The sequence below is a fragment of the Haliotis rubra genome, unplaced genomic scaffold, assembly GCF_003918875.1.
Source record: "Haliotis rubra isolate DU_JTF1 unplaced genomic scaffold, ASM391887v1 Scf1043, whole genome shotgun sequence".
Classification (NCBI taxonomy): domain Eukaryota; kingdom Metazoa; phylum Mollusca; class Gastropoda; order Lepetellida; family Haliotidae; genus Haliotis; species Haliotis rubra.
The window spans coordinates 283,556-302,087 of NW_025764941.1; the positions used below are offsets into that span (position 1 = coordinate 283,556).

At 44.7% G+C, this 18,532-nt stretch overlaps 1 protein-coding gene across 1 annotated transcript in view; it reads right to left on the reverse strand.

Annotated features, from left to right (window-relative positions):
- Positions 1-16,313, reverse strand: part of LOC124275022 — a 56,979-nt gene extending 40,666 nt beyond the window's left edge. The window contains exons 1-2 of the mRNA XM_046710508.1: positions 16,236-16,313; positions 5,681-5,791 (exon numbers count right to left, since the gene is read on the reverse strand). Of these exons, the coding sequence (XP_046566464.1) occupies positions 5,681-5,791; positions 16,236-16,274 (150 nt within the window). The 5' untranslated portion in view covers positions 16,275-16,313. The remainder of the gene's footprint in view (positions 1-5,680; positions 5,792-16,235) is intronic.
- Positions 16,314-18,532: the final 2,219 nt, after the last annotated feature.

Here is an 18,532-nt window from a genome sequence, read left to right on the forward strand (position 1 = left end):
CACTAAGCTGACAATCCTGGTATTATTGCTGTTGCTGACCCACCCTATAGTAGTGCTACTTACATGTCTGAAGTCCTGTATCACACTAAGCTGACAATCCTGGTACTATTGCTGTTGCTGACCACCCTATAGTAGTGCTACTTACATGTCTGAAGTCCTGTATCACACTAAGTTGACAATCCTGTATTATTGCTGTTGCTAACCCACCCTATAGCAGTGCTACTTACATGTCTGAAGTCCTGTATCACACTAAGCTGACACTCCTGTTTTATTGCTGTTGCTGACCCACCCCATTGCAGTGCTAATTACATGTCTGAAGTCCTGTATCACACTAAGGTGACACTCCTTGTATTATTGCTGTTGCTGACCCACTCTAAAGTAGTTCTACTTACATGTCTGAAGTCCTGTTTCACACTAAGCTGACAATCCTGTATTATTGCTGTTGCTAACCGACCATATAGCAGTGCTACTTACATGTCTGAAGTCCTGTATCACACTAAGCTGACAATCCTGTATTATTGCTGTTGCTAACCCACCATATAGCAGTGCTACTTACATGTCTGAAGTCCTGTATCACACTAAGCTGACACTCCTGTATTATTGCTCGGGCTAACCCACCCTATAGCAGTGCTACTTACATGTCTGAAGTCCTGTATCACACTAAGCTGACACTCCTGTTTTATTGCTGTTGCTGACCCACCCCATTGCAGTGCTACTTACATGTCTGAAGTCCTGTATCACACTAAGGTGACACTCCTTGTATTATTGCTTTTGCTGACCGACCCTGTAGCAGTGCTACTTACATGTCTGAAGTCCAGCATCACACTAAGCTGACGCTCCTGGTATTATTGCTGTTGCTGACCGACCCTGTAGCAGTGCTACTTACATGTCTGAAGTCCTGTATCACACTAAGGTGACGCTCCTGTTATTATTGCTGTTGCTGACCCACCCAATAGCAGTGTTACTTACATGTCTGAAGTCCTGTATCACACTAAGGTGACGCTCCTGGTATTATTGCTGTTGCTGATCCACCATATAGCAGTGCTACTTACATGTCTGAAGTCCTGTATCACACTAAGCTGACACTCCTGTATTAATTGCTGTTGCTGACCCGACCTATAGCAGTGCTACTTACATGTCTGAAGTCCTGTATCACACTAAGCTGACACTCCTGGTATTATTGCTGTTGCTGTCCCACCATATACCAGTGCTACTTACATGTCTGAAATCCAGTATCACACTAAGCTGACACTCCTGTATTATTGCTGTTGCTGACCCGACCTATAGCAGTGCTACATACATGTCTGAAGTCCTGTAGCACACTAAGCTGACTCTCCTGGTATTATTGCTATTGCTTTTGCTGACCCATCCTATAGCAGTGTTACTTACATGTCTGAAGTCCTGTATCACACTAAGCTGACAATCCTGTTATTATTGCTTTTCCTGACCGACCCTGTAGCAGTGCTACTTACATGTCTGAAGTCCTGTATCACACTAAGCTGACAATCCTGGTATTATTGCTGTTGCTGACCCACCCTATAGTAGTGCTACTTACATGTCTGAAGTCCTGTATCACACTAAGCTGACAGTCCTGTATTATTGCTGTTGCTAACCCACCATATAGCAGTGCTACTTACATGTCTGAAGTCCTGTATCACACTAAGCTGACACTCCTGTATTATTGCTGTTGCTGACCCACCCTATAGTAGTGCTATTTACATGTCTGAAGTCCTGTATCACACTAAGCTGACAATCCTGGTATTATTGCTGTTGCTGACCCACCCTATAGTAGTGCTACTTACATGTCTGAAGTCCTGTATCACACTAAGCTGACAATCCTGGTATTATTGCTGTTGCTGACCCACCCTATAGTAGTGCTACTTACATGTCTGAAGTCCTGTATCACATTAAGCTGACACTCCTGTATTATTGCTGTTGCTAACCCACCCTAAAGCAGTGCTACTTACATGTCTGAAGTCGTGTATCACACTAAGCTGACGCTCCTGTTTTATTGCTGTTGCTGACCCACCCCATTGCAGTGCTACTTACATGTCTGAAGTCCTGTATCACACTAAGGTGACACTCCTGGTATTATTGCTGTTGCTGACCCACCCTGTAGTAGTTCTACTTACATGTCTGAAGTCCTGTATCACACTAAGCTGACACTCCTGTATTATTGCTGTTGCTAACCCACCATATAGCAGTGCTACTTACATGTCTGAAGTCCTGTATCACACTAAGCTGACAATCCTGGTATTATTGCTGTTGCTGACCCACCCTATAGTAGTGCTACTTACATGTCTGAAGTCCTGTATCACACTAAGCTGACAGTCCTGTATTATTGCTGTTGCTAACCCACCATATAGCAGTGCTACTTACATGTCTGAAGTCCTGTATCACACTAAGCTGACACTCCTATATTATTGCTGTTGCTGACCCACCCTATAGTAGTGCTACTTACATGTCTGAAGTCCTGTATCACACTAAGCTGACAATCCTGGTATTATTGCTGTTGCTGACCCACCCTATAGTAGTGCTACTTACATGTCTGAAGTCCTGTATCACACTAAGCTGACAATCCTGGTATTATTGCTGTTGCTGACCCACCCTATAGTAGTGCTACTTACATGTCTGAAGTCCTGTATCACATTAAGCTGACACTCCTGTATTATTGCTGTTGCTAACCCACCCTAAAGCAGTTCTACTTACATGTCTGAAGTCGTGTATCACACTAAGCTGACGCTCCTGTTTTATTGCTGTTGCTGACCCACCCCATTGCAGTGCTACTTACATGTCTGAAGTCCTGTATCACACTAAGGTGACACTCCTGGTATTATTGCTGTTGCTGACCCACCCTGTAGTAGTTCTACTTACATGTCTGAAGTCCTGTATCACACTAAGCTGACACTCCTGTATTATTGCTGTTGCTAACCCACCATATAGCAGTGCTACTTACATGTCTGAAGTCCTGTATCACACTAAGCTGACAATCCTGTATTATTGCTGTTGCTAACCCACCATATAGCAGTGCTACTTACATGTCTGAACTCCTGTATCACACTAAGCTGACACTCCTGTATTATTGCTGTTGCTGACCCACCCTATAGCAGTGCTACTTACATGTCTGAAGTCCTGTATCACACTAAGCTGACACTCCTGTATTATTGCTTTTGCTGACCCACCCTATAGCAGTGCTACTTACATGTCTGAAGTCCTGTATTACACTAATGTGACTCTCCTGGTATTATTGCTGTTGCTGACCGACCCTATAGCAGTGCTACTTACATGTCTGAAGTCCTGTATCACACTAAGCTGACACTCCTGTATTATTGCTGTTGCTGACCCACCCCATTGCAGTGCTACTTACATGTCTGAAGTCCTGTATCACACTAAGCTGACACTCCTGTTTTATTGCTTTTGTTGACCCACCCTATAGCAGTGCTACTTACATGTCTGAAGTCCTGTATCACACTAAGGTGACACTCCTGGTATTATTGCTGTTGCTGACCGACCATGTAGCAGTGCTACTTACATGTCTGAAGTCCTGTATCACACTAAGGTGACGCTCCTGTTATTATTGCTGTTGCTGACCCACCCTATAGCAGTTCTACTTACATGTCTGAAGTCCTGCATCACACTAAGCTGACGTTCCTGGTATTATTGCTGTTGCAGACCGACCTTATAGCAGTTTTACTGACATGTCTGAAGTCTTGCATCACACTAAGGTGACACTCCTGGTATTATTGCTGTTGCTGGCCGACCCTAAAGGAGTGCTACTTACATGTCTGAAGTCCTGTATCACACTAAGCTGACACTCCTGTATAATTGCTGTTGCTGACCCGACCTATAGCAGTGCTACTTACATGTCTGAAGTCCTGTATCACACTAAGCTGACACTCCTGGTATTATTGCTGTTGCTGGCCCACCATATACCAGTGCTACTTACATGTCTGAAATCCAGTATCACACTAAGCTGACACTCCTGTATTATTGCTGTTGCTGACCCGACCTATTGCAGTGCTACATACATGTCTGAAGTCCTGTAGCACACTAAGCTGACTCTCCTGGTATTATTGCTTTTGCTGACCCATCCTATAGCAGTGTTACTTACATGTCTGAAGTCCTGTATCACACTAAGCTGACAATCCTGTTATTATTGCTTTTCCTGACCGACCCTGTAGCAGTGCTACTTACATGTCTGAAGTCCTGTATCACACTAAGCTGACAATCCTGGTATTATTGCTGTTGCTGACCCACCCTATAGTAGTGCTACTTACATGTCTGAAGTCCTGTATCACACTAAGCTGACAGTCCTGTATTATTGCTGTTGCTAACCCACCATATAGCAGTGCTACTTACATGTCTGAAGTCCTGTATCACACTAAGCTGACACTCCTATATTATTGCTGTTGCTGACCCACCCTATAGTAGTGCTACTTACATGTCTGAAGTCCTGTATCACACTAAGCTGACAATCCTGGTATTATTGCTGTTGCTGACCCACCCTATAGTAGTGCTACTTACATGTCTGAAGTCCTGTATCACACTAAGCTGACAATCCTGGTATTATTGCTGTTGCTGACCCACCCTATAGTAGTGCTACTTACATGTCTGAAGTCCTGTATCACATTAAGCTGACACTCCTGTATTATTGCTGTTGCTAACCCACCCTAAAGCAGTGCTACTTACATGTCTGAAGTCGTGTATCACACTAAGCTGACGCTCCTGTTTTATTGCTGTTGCTGACCCACCCCATTGCAGTGCTACTTACATGTCTGAAGTCCTGTATCACACTAAGGTGACACTCCTGGTATTATTGCTGTTGCTGACCCACCCTGTAGTAGTTCTACTTACATGTCTGAAGTCCTGTATCACACTAAGCTGACACTCCTGTATTATTGCTGTTGCTAACCCACCATATAGCAGTGCTACTTACATGTCTGAAGTCCTGTATCACACTAAGCTGACAATCCTGGTATTATTGCTGTTGCTAACCCACCATATAGCAGTGCTACTTACATGTCTGAACTCCTGTATCACACTAAGCTGACACTCCTGTATTATTGCTGTTGCTGACCCATCCTATAGCAGTGCTACTTACATGTCTGAAGTCCTGTATCACACTAAGCTGACACTCCTGTTATTATTGCTGTTGCTGACCCACCCTATAGCAGTGCTACTTACATGTCTGAAGTCCTGTATTACATTAAGCTGACACTCCTGGTATTATTGCTGTTGCAGACCCACCCTAGAGCAGTGCTACCTAAATGTCTGAAGTCCTGTATCACACTAAGCTCACTCTCCTGGTATTATTGCTGTTGCTGACCCACCCTATAGTAGTGCTACATACATGTCTGAAGTCCTGCATCACACTAAGCTGACACTCCTGTATTATTGCTGTTGCTAACCCAACATATAGCAGTGCTACTTACATGTCTGAAGTCCTGTATCACACTAAGCTGACTCTCCTGGTATTATTGCTGTTGCTGACCCACCCTATAGTAGTGCTACTTACATGTCTGAAGTCCTGTATCACACTAAGCTGACACTCCTGTATTATTGCTGTTGCTGACCCACCCTATTGCAGTGCTAGTTACATGTCTGAAGTCCTGTATCACACTAAGCTGACACTCCTGGTATTATTGCTGTTGCAGACCGACCTTATAGCAGTGCTACTTACATGTCTGAAGTCCTGTATGGCTGTCAGCACACGTTTCCTCGTTCCTACAGACGTGTTGGCAACAGCGACCACGATTGGTACATCAGCATCGTAGTGAAGGTTGATCTTGGCCTGCAGACACAGTTCATGTGTAGTCTCATATGCTAAAATAGTTGATGGTGATATGTGGTTTAACTTGGCACTTAGGACTGTTTAGCTCATATGACGACCTGCGTGCGTGTGTGTGTGTGGCTGCTTGTGCTAACCCAGACTTAAGCTGGTTTTATAGTGCTATATTTTAACGGCTGTTGTTTTGACGCAGCCGGGGAACGAACCCGGGACCTACCGCTCTCCGGGCGGACGCTCTAACCACTACACCACAAAGGCGGTCGGCTACTAGTTAACACATGCATATTAAGGTATTGGTCTCTTTCTATAGAATACATTGGATTCATACAGAGCTGTAGGGTCATACATAGGCATGTATGTAGGGTCATTCATAGGTCTGTATGTAGGGTTATACATAGGTCTGTATGTAGGGTTATACATAGGTCTGTGTGTAGAGTCATACATAGGCCTGTGTGTAGGGTCATACATAGGCCTGTGTGTAGGGTTATACATAGGCCTGTGTGTAGGGTCATACATAGGTCTGTGTGTAGAGTCATACATAGGCCCGTATGTAGGGTCATACATAGGTCTGTATGTAGGGTCATACATAGGTCTGTATGTAGGGTCATACATAGGTCTGTATGTAGGGTCATACATAGGTCTGTGTGTAGAGTCATACATAGGTCTGTATGTAGGGTCATACATAGGTCTGTATGTAGGGTCATACATAGGTCTGTATGTAGGGTCATACATAGGCCTGTGTGTAGGGTCATACATAGGTCTGTGTGTAGAGTCATACATAGGCCTGTATGTAAGGGTCATACATAGGCCTGTGTGTAGGGTCATACATAGGCCTGTATGTAGGGTCATACATAGGCCTGTGTGTAGGGTCATACATAGGTCTGTGTGTAGGGTCATACATAGGCCTGTGTGTAGAGTCATACATAGGTCTGTGTGTAGGGTCATACATAGGCCTGTATGTAGGGTCATACATAGGCCTGTGTGTAGGGTCATACATAGGCCTGTGTGTAGGGTCATACATAGGCCTGTGTGTAGGGTCATACATAGGTCTGTGTGTAGGGTCATACATAGGCCTGTGTGTAGGGTCATACATAGGCCTGTATGTAGGGTCATACATAGGCCTGTGTGTAGAGTCATACATAGGTATGTATGTAGAGTCATACATAGGTCTGTGTGTAGAGTCATACATAGGTCTGTATGTAGGGTCATACATAGGCCTGTGTGTAGGGTCATACATAGGCCTGTGTGTAGAGTCATACATAGGTATGTATGTAGGGTCATACATAGGCCTGTGTGTAGGGTCATACATAGGCCTGTGTGTAGGGTCATACATAGGTCGGTGTTTAGGGTCATACATAGGCCTGTGGGAAGGGTCATACATAGGTCTGTATGTAGGGTCGTACATAGGTCTGTATGTAGGGTCATACATAGGTCTGTATGTAGGGTCATAGATAGGCATGTGTGTAGGGTCATATATAGGTCTGTATGTAGGGTCATACACAGGTCTGTATGTAGGGTCATTCATAGGTCTGTATGTAGGGTAATACATAGGCAAGTGTGTAGGGTCATACATAGGTCTGTGTGTAGGGTTATTCATAGGTCTGTATGTAGTGTCATACACAGGTCTGTATGTAGGGTCATACATAGGTCTGTATGTAGGGTCATACATAGGCCTGTATGTAGGGTCATACATAGGCCTGTGTGTAGGGTCATACATAGGCATGTATGTAGGGTCATACATAGGCGTGTGTGTAGGGTCATTCATAGGTCTGTATGTAGGGTCATACATAGGCCAGTGTGTAGGGTCATACATAGGTCTGTACGTAGGGTCATACATAGGCCTGTGTGTAGGGTCATTCATAGGTCTGTATGTAGGGTCATACATAGGCCTGTGGGTAGGGTCATACATAGGTCTGTATGTAGGGTCATACATAGGCGTGTGGGTAGGGTCATACATAGGTCTGTATGTAGGGTCATACATAGGTCTGTGTGTAGGGTCATACATAGGGCTGTGTGTAGGGTCATACATAGGTCTGTATGTAGGGTCATACATAGGTCTGTATGTAGGGTCATACATAGGTCTGTGTGTAGGGTCATACATAGGGCTGTGTGTAGGGTCATACATAGGTCTGTGTGTAGGGTCATACATAGGTCTGTATGTAGGGTCATACATAGGCCTGTGGGTAGGGTCATACATGGGTCATGTATGTGTGTAGTGTCATTCATAGGTCTGTATGTAGGGTCATACATAGAGTCTGTATGTAGGGTCATACATAGTTCTGTATGTAGGGTCATACATAGGTCTGTATGTAGGGTCATACATAGGTCTGTATGTAGGGTCATTCATAGGTCTGTATGTAGGGTCATTCATAGGTCTGTATGTAGGGTCATACATAGGCCTGTGTGTAGGGTCTTTCATAGGTCTGTATGTAGGGTCATACATAGGTCTGTATTCTAGGGTCATACATAGGCATGTGTGTAGGGTCATACATAGGCATGTGTGTAGGGTCATACATAGGCCTGTGTGTAGGGTCATACATAGGCATGTGTGTAGGGTCATACATAGGCCCGTGTGTAGGGTCATACATAGGCCCGTGTGTAGGGTCATACATAGGCCCGTGTGTAGGGTCATACATAGGCCTGTGTGTAGGGTCATACATAGGTCTGTGTGTAGGGTCATACATAGGTCTGTGTGTAGGGTCATACATAATTCTGTATGTAGGGTCATACATAGGTCTGTGTGTAGGGTCATACATAGGCCTGTGTGTAGGGTTGTACATAGGTCTGTTTGTAGGGTCATACATAGGTCTGTGTGTAGGGTCATACATAGGTCTGTATGTAGGGTCATTCATAGGTCTGTATGTAGGGTCATACATAGGTCTGTGTGTAGGGTCATACATAGTTATGTATGTAGGGTCATACATAGGTCTGTATGTAGGGTCATACATAGGTCTGTGTGTAGGGTCATACATAGGCCTGTGTGTAGGGTCATACATAGGTCTGTGTGTAGGGTCATACATATATCCTAGTGTAAGGTCATACATGGGACTGTGTGTAGGGTCATACATAGGCCTGTGTGTAGGGTCATACAAATATCTGAGTGTAAGGTCATACATAGGCATGTGTGTAGGGTCATACATAGGCCTGTGTGTAGGGTCATACAAATATCTGAGTGTAGGGTCATACATAGGCATGTGTGTAAAGGGTCATACAAAGGCCTGTGTGTAGGGTCATACAAATATCTGAGTGTAAGGTCATACATAGGCATGTGTGTAGGGTCAGACATAGGCCTGTGTGTAGGGTCATACATAGGCATGTGTGTAGGGTCATACAAATATCTGAGTGTAGGGTCATACATAGGCATGTGTGTAGGGTCATACATAGCCCTGTGTGTAGGGTCATACAAATATCTGAGTGTAGGGTCATACATAGGCATGTGTGTAGGGTCATACATAGGCCTGTGTGTAGGGTCATACATAGGCCTGTGTGTAGGGTCATACATAGGCATGTGTGTAGGGTCATACATAGGCCTGTGTGTAGGGTCATACATAGGCATGTGTGTAGGGTCATACAAATATCTGAGTGTAAGGTCATACACTTATGTGTGTAGGGCATGTGTGTAGGAGTCATACAAATATCTGAGTGTAGGGACACATAGGTCTGTACATACATAGGCATGTGTGTGAGGGTCATACATAGGCCTGTGTGTAGGGTCATACAAATATCTGAGTGCAATCACACAGAGGGTCATACATAGGCATGTGTGTAGGGTCATCAAATATCATAGGGATCACACATGCATGTGTAGGGTCATACATAGGAGCCTGTGTGTAGGGTCATATCAGAAATATCTGCATGTGTAGGGTCATACATAGGCATGTGTGTAGGGTCATACATAGGGTCATACATAGGCATGTGTGTAGGAAGTCATACAAAGGGCATCTGCTTTGCAGGCAGTGTGTAGGGTCATACATAGGCATGTGTAGGGTCATACATAGGCCTGTGTGTAGGGTCACACAAATATCTGAGTGTAGTAGGATCATACATAGGCATGTGTGTGCAGGGTCCTACATAGGCATGTGTGTAGGGTCATACACATAGTCTGAGTGTAGGGTCATACAAATACACATGAGTGTAGGGTCATACATAGGCATGTGTGTAGGTCATACATAGACATGAAAATCAAAGAATCACAACATGAATCACAATGACATGTGGAATCACACAAATGACACAACCATTCCAGGTCATACATGAATACAAGGACAGCCCAGGGTCATACAAATATGGCCAAGGACAGTGGCCACAGCAGGAGGACCCAGAAGACCACACACGGAACACGACCCCACACGACAACCAACGGCCACAGGACCACTGCCCCACGACACGGAACCCCACGACACAGGCCCCAGCAACCCACAACCACAGAGGACACACACAGTGGACACAACCCCGAGGACCAGGAGACACCACATGGACACAAGACACACACAACCGAACACACGAGACAGACCGAACACAGCACGCACGTGGACACACACAGCACACGCACACACAGAACACGTGGAACAGCACACAGCACGGAAGACACAGCACAACGGAACTAGCCAACGCACGGACAGGTATTGCCAAATACACAGCACAATGGAAAGGAGACACAAATACAGCACGAACGACCAAGGAGTGGCATACATGGCCAACGCATAATGGAAAAGGAATACATGGGCACAGTAATGGAACGACAGCCAGCAGGTATAGTGGCACATAAACAACAAAGAATGGAGTGGCAGCACAAGGCATAATGGAACAGACGCAGGGAGGAAAGCCATACATAAATAATAAATAATGGAAGAGGAAATATAATGGAATGAATGGACAGAGGAAACAAAATATGTTAACAGTAATGGAATCCTCGGTGGATAGGGGTATAAAGAATAATGGAACCATCCAGGATACACACATCGAACCCGGTGACATTAATGTACAATACCAACGCAACGGTGAGGAAGAAGGGCAATACGCAACGTGGAACCATCCCGGTGACACACACAACGCAATGGAAGGTGCATAGTCAGGCACACACAACGAATGTACACAGAATGGAACCCATCTCGGTGACAGGAAGAATGGCACATACAATGTTAACGTGGAATCCCGGTGATAGGTATAAATAACGGCAATGGAATCCATCCAGACAGGCATTATCAGAGCACATGCCAACAGCAACCCCGGTGAGGTATTGCCGGACAATAATCAGCATCGAACTATCTGGTGACAGGTATTAAATACACACAAGCCAATCAAAAGCACGTGGAACTTTCCGGTGATACGTACACAAAAATGCAATGTGAACTTCGTAGATAGGTATTGCCGTAAAATAAGCACGTGGAACCATCCCAGACACGTCAATCGCTAACGTGAACCCCGGTGACAGGCATTGAAGTCGTACACAGCACGCACGGAATCCATCTGTGACAGGCATAGCCGTGACAACACGTCAACAACGAACCCGGTGATAGGCATTATCGGTATAATACGCAACGCACGTGGAACCCCGGTACACAAAATAACGAACCATCTCGGTGACAGGCATTAGCCAACAGCACGTGACAGTGTACACACAGCACGCAACGTGGAACTACCCGGTATTAGCCGGTATAACACAGCATCAGCAATCGTGGAACCTCGTGGATAGTTTTGTCAGTATACACATAAAGCATCGCACGTGAACTATCTTGGTGGATAGGTTTTGCCGCATAATACGGCAATGGAATGGCCTGGTGGCACATGGCACGGAACGGAGCCCGGTGGATAGTTTGAGCCGTATAACAGTAATGGAACCTTTCGTGGATAGGTATGAGCCGGTATACATAAAGAACAGCACGGAACGACCGGTGGACAGTATAATATAAAGAATGGAACGACCAGGATGAGATAAATGTGGCAATATGTTAACAGTAATGGAACGCACCCCGGTGATAGGAAGAAGGACATAAAGAATGGAATACGTTAACGTTAACGTGAACCCTCTCGGTGATAGGTATTAGTCGTGTACAATACGTTAACGTTAACGTGAACCTCTCGGTGATAGGCATTAGTCGTGTACAATACGTTAACGTTAACGTGAACCCTCTCGGTGATAGGCATTAGTCGCGTACACCAATACGTTAACGTTAACGTGAACCATCTCGGTGATAGGCATTGTCGCATTACAATACGTTAACGTTAACCTGAAACCCTCTCGGTGATAGGCATTGGTCGTGTACAATACGTTAACGTTAACGTGAACCCTCTCGGTGATAGGCATTAGTCGTGTACAATACGTTAACGTTAACGTGAACCATCTCGGTGATAGGCATTAGTCGTGTACAATACGTTAACGTTAACGTGAACCCTCTCGGTGATAGGCATTAGTCGTGTACAATACAATAACGTTAACGTGAACCTCTCGGTGAAGGCATTAGTCGTGTACAATACGTTAACGAACGTGAACCATCTCGGTGATAGGCATTAGTCGTGTACAATACGTTAACGTTAACGTGAACCCTCTCGGTGATAGGCATTAGTCGTACAATATAATAACGTTAACGTGAGAATCTCGGTGAAGGCCGTGTACCGTACGATAGGCGTTAGTCGTGAACCACCTCTCGGTGATAGGCATTACGTGTACAATACGTTAACGTTAACGTGAACCCTCTCGGTGATAGGCATTAGTCGTGTACAATGCGTTAACGTTAACGTGAACCGGTGATAGGCTCTTGGTGATATGGGCATTTAGTCGCGCACAATACGTTAACGTTAACGTGAACCATCTCGGTGATAGGCATTAGTCGCGTACAATGCGTTAACGTTAACGTGAACCATCTCGGTGATAGGCATTAGTCGCGTACAATGCGTTAACGTTAACGTGAACCCTCTCGGTGATAGGCATTAGTCGCGTATAATGCGTTAACGTTAACGTGAACCATCTCGGTGATAGGCATTAGTCGCGTACAATACAACACGTTTAACGTTAGGCGTTGAACCAATCTCGGTGAAGGCATTGAAGTCGCGTACAATGCGTTAACGTTAACGTGAACCCTCTCGGTGACAGGCATTAGTCGTGTACAATACGTTAACGTTAACGTGAACCCTCTCGGTGATAGGCATTAGTCGTGTAACAATGTTAACGTTAACGTGAACCCTCTCGTGACGGGCATTAGTCGTGAACGTTAACGTTAACATCTCGGTGATAGGCATTAGTCGCGTACAACACGTTAACGTTAACGTGAAACCATCTCGGTGATAGGCATTAGTCGTGTACAATACGTTAAAGTTAACGTGAACCCTCTCGGTGATAGGCATTATTCGTGTACAATACGTTAAAGTAATACGGTTATAACGAATAGAAAGGGATGACTAATGTTAGGTTGAACGTAGTTTAGAGTTGTTCGGTACAACCGTAAACACATATTTCGATACAATGTACAGAAAGTGTCCTGGAACATGCAGCAGGGGTGTAAGGGGAGTCAATATTTCGGCCACATCGTTATTAATCAATTTAACAATTTAATTGATATCAATATTAAAAGCTATAACTTTTAGATAAAACCTGTCATCGAAAGTACAGTAAAAGTACTACAGTATCACAGTTCTTAATTTAAAACTAGTACGCTATCATGAAAATAAGTCACTATGGACTACAGGTACAAAATATAAAACGGGCTATAGATGACCTGCAACTGAAGGCTGATCACCTTACTAGGGACCATGGGAACCTACAGTACTTTTACTACCTGCGTTGACTCTAGCTGGATTTAAATCAACTCTTCAGTAGATGGCGATTGAAGTCAAATTCAGCCAAAATTACTATGGCCAAAGTGCTGCACTTAAAAATCTGAGTAAAATCTAAATTTCCTTTGAATGTTTCGAGACTTACGTACCCTCCCTAGGAGGACATTGAATTTGACAATACTTTAACCCCGCTTAAGGATAAAGCAATTAACAATCTAAGTTTCTAATCTAACCTACCAGTCATTAAAGTACATCTATCTACAAACCATATTAATCAACATTGATCAATTATATCAATTTCCTTCCAAAAGCAAACAATAATTAGATTAAAAATTAACCTTAGTAAAGAGATCCTTTACAGGTGTGACATTGACATGTTTATCCTCTCTCATCACAGGATACAAAACGGAGGATCTTCACCTCTTTAACAGGTATTTCCAGAGTATAATGCGTATGGCCAATGCGACATCGTCGCCATAATGACCTCTTCAAATCAAGTAGACAGCCCAAGTAAGTGTAACCGATAGTTGGCTTTATTTCATGCATTTTTTATACCTGCTTGCATCAGATCACGGATGTAAAATCTTATGTTAGCTTCACAATCAGAGTATGGGATCAGAGTTCTGTCACATTTATTGAGTGCTGAGTTAGCAGCAAGATCGGCCATTGTGTTCCCAGAAATGCCAACATGGCTGGGCAACCAACAAGAGACGATGTCGAATTGGCCAGTAGTAAGATCATTATATAACCTCAATAATTTCAATTAAAAGTGGATGCTTCTGCGGGCAACTTGAAGAGAGTCTGAAAAAGATGATATATTGTTTACATTTAGGGTGTTTGTAATATATTTAAGGAGCCGTTAATATGGCGTCTGCCCATGCTCTAAAAATAGTGCTGTTATCCGGCAATCGAGATAACAGCATCCAATGAATCAATGATTCAATGACAGTGGCACATGCCACTTCGCCACCATCCTTGGACCGATCTGTAAATAAAAGCATTTATATGTATTATATTTATTTTTTAATTGATTATATTCTTGTTCAAAGTGTAATTCATTAGTTTCTGATTTATTAAATGTTGTCAGTGTTAGGGTCAACTTGTGGCCTCGCTAATGACAAGGAGGAGAAGAAAGAATTCGGGAAGGAGATATATTTTCCAGCTCAATGCCAGCAACAGAAAGTAAAGGTTTGACTCTTAGTCCTAAAGGCGGAACAAGAGAAGATGTCCTGCTACACAATCCTCAAAAGGGGACCGAGGACACAGTTATATGCATGGTTGGACTCATTTGAATATAGTAGTTTAGTAAGACACTGTAAAGCCATTTTTTCACGGCGGGAATATACAACAGTTCGGTATATCCGTTAGTTCTACATAAAGAGTGTTCGCTTTAATGCTGGTTCACTGAGTATATCTGCAAAAATATTGAACAGGGACCATGGCAAGTGAGACTGCACACTAACAATGGTTTATTGTTTGTATGGGGAGATATGGTGTTCAGCCGGCATATCGCACACGTTGACATTTATACCGCTATTATGCAAATCCCAGCTGACAAGTCCCATTGCGACAACCAGCCGGCTGCCCCGTCCTGCTTTACAACCCCAATTCTGATGAAAGAGCTTCTCCTGGTGATACTCTTGACACGCTCCGTTGACTGACGGGCGGTCACGATCGACTCACTCTCGCACTGAGTTGCACGTTTGGATGAGACGACATCTCGTTTTCCTTGAACTATATGCGTGTATGTTTTTATTCAATCAAGTCCCCGGCGGCTGGTTATGTTGGTCGGTTGTTGTTACTCCGACCATCAGTTCTTTATGTCCCGGAGCCACGTTAATACTGACATTCGCAATGGAAGGGTTAGGAAAGAAAAGCAGACTTCACCGTTTATGTCCGAAGAGTACACTTTATCACGAACAGTTGCTTCTGGTTTATGTCGCGAATTGATCCGAATTGATATGAGCCTCGTTAACATGGACATGGGTGTATGAGCAGTGATGGGTTTTAATGTGGTTGGGAGGTTGGAGTGTTACCGGAACTTATCTCTAAGCTCCAACTACCAGTCGTCGTAAACGTCCAACATCCAAAACACTTCCAAACCCGTGAATCCAGAAACCCGTCTTCCGGGCAATATTTTCGGGTGGCGTGGTGGGTAGCCTAAAGGTTAAAGTGTTCGCTCGTACGGTTGGACTTCCCGCATGTGTGCGAAGCTCATTCCTGATGTGCCCTTCAGGAATTGCAGGAATGCTGCTAAATTCTGAGAATATATGCACTGTTTCAATCGGATAACACACACCCAATCCCCAAAATTGTATACATATCGAAACGACCTTGGCTCATGCATAATGTTTTGGGTTTTATTTCGCAAGCTTAATAAAATCGGTTTACAATCAGTTAGTTGTTCTGTGATAGCGCCGTCATTCTGATGTTTTATAATACACGAAAACGGATGCTGGTCACAGGTCCATCACACTGCGGTCGCACAACGTCGCCTGCACGTGGTGGGGTGATCTCAGCTCAGAGATACCGATATTATTGCATACATTATACCTGGTCTGTAAAATGTGGTCATCTCTACTAGTTTTGAAATGTTTACGCAACCTCTCATTCTAAGTGACACTATCTACTGGAATATAACTTTGTGTTTGAATACGATGAACGGTACTTTTACCTTTATCAGCTCCGGTCTCTCGTGGGTGGCTCCGGCCATTTGTCCCACTCGAGCCTCACCCCCACCCTTCCCACTGTCTAGGGGGGCACAACACCTCCCTCCAGCACGTTGACACTGGATAAAACAGAAGGGCCACTAGCAGCAACATCTTCGACCTCTCTTGCACAGACGCGTTGAATGAGAATACGGATTGTACTGCATCGTAAAAGTGCTGACCTTCGTCACGTGATCTCGTCTCGGTCTACATTTTGACAGGAGCTGATGGAGAAAGGACGGTAAGTTTACTGGTTTGAGTCATGGTGTTATGCAACGTAACATCTATCTATTTAAATTCAACAATGGGACCAATACCCATTTTTAGACACCCAAGTTTTCAGATTATTCGGAGTATGTTGACACCTGTTCTGCTAATGGTCTACAGACGCTGGTCGTAATCCCATCATTCTCACCTGTTTCAGCAGCTTGCCGACTTCGCGATCAGTAACCTCAAGAGATGTTCCTTTCATTATTCATAAGCAGCATGGACGTCTGAGTGAATAAACTTTTACGCCGCTTTTAGCAATATACGAAGCTCATGGCGAGGAACGCTAGAAATGCAGGGGCTTCACTTGGGTGTGACCCGGGTCTTCGGTGTGAAGAGCAGAAAGCTTTAAGCACTATGCTATCCAATCGCCCCCATTGTGGGGGAAGTTCTTGGGACCCGTGAAGATCCGGGTTAGAACTGGTCTTCAGCAAACCATGCTTGTCGTAAGAGACGACTACGACTACGCCGAGATCAGGAGGTCAGGCTCACTGACTTGACTGACACATGTCAACTTATCCCAATTGCGTAGGCCGATGCTGATGATTGTCTGGTCCCGTCTCGATTATTGTAGTAGTCATACAGCTGGAATACTGCGTGCAATGCGGCATTAAAACAAAGAGAAGAGAAGTGGTTCTGCTCCCTTTTGTACCCACACTGGGTGTTCAAAATGGATGGCTCGTTGCTGTGAAGACATCTTGATGGTACTTCTGTAGGACAGCTATAGGAATACACTGTGGCGACCTGGAGTCACCGTTGTCCACCTCAATGTGGAACCGTTACAAGACATTTGGTGCCAGGAAACAGTCTTCAAGTTACAATCTCAACTCTAGCATCCTCTGCCCAACTACCTCCAAGCCCCAACCCCACCCCCAGCCCCCACTTCCACCACCCCACGGACTCGTGGAAGTCATGAAAAGATAAAAGATGGCTAAAGACAATCTAAAGATGGTCCAATTGGACTTTGGTGTGGCACCTGCCAAACGTAGGAAGGTGTACCAGGAAAGGAATGCCAGGAAGGTGTACCAAGAAGGTGTACCAGGAAGGTGTGCCAGGAAGGTGTACCAGGAAGCCGGAAGGTGTACCAGGAAGGTGTACCAGGAAGGTGTACCAGGAAAGTGTACCAGGAAGGTGTACCAAGAAGGTGTACCAGGAAGGTGTACCAGGAAGGTGTACCAAGAAGGTGTACCAGGAAGGTGTACCAGGAAGGTGTACCAGTAATGTATGCCAGGAAGGTGTACCAGGAAGGTGTACCAGGAAGGTGTACCAGGAAGGTGTACCTGGAAGGTGTACCAGTAATGTATGACAGGAAAGGTGTACCAGTACTGTATGACAGGAAGGTGTACCAGGAAGGTGTACCACCATGTATGACAGGAAGGTGTACCCAGGAATTTGTACCCAGGTGTACCAGTACCAGTAATGTATGACAGGAAGGTGTACCAGCAATGTATGTTTGACCAGGAAGGTGTACCAGGAAGGAAGGTGTACCAGTAATGTATACCAGGAAGGTGTACCAGTAATGTATGACAGGAAGGTGTACCAGGAAGGTGTACCAGTAATGTATACCAGGAAGGTGTACCAGTAATGTATGACAGGAAGGTGTACCAGGAAGGTGTACCAGGAAGGTGTACCAGTAATGTATACCAGGAAGGTGTACCCAGGAAGGTGTACCAGTAATGTATGCCAGGAAGGTGGTGTGCCAGGAAGATGTACCAGGAAGGTGTACCAGTACCAGGAAAGAATGCCAGGAAGGTGTACCAGGAAGATGTACCTGGAAGGTGTACCAGGAAGGTGTATCACGAAGGTGTACCTGGAAGGTGTACCAGGAAGGTGTACCAGGAAGGTGTACCAGGAAGGTGTACCAGGAAGGTGTACCAGGAAGGTGTACCACGAAGGTGTACCAGGAAGATGTACCAGGAAGGAATGCCAGGAAGGTGTACCAGGAAGGTGTACCAGGAAGGTGTACCAGGAAGGTGTACCAGGAAGGTGTACCAGT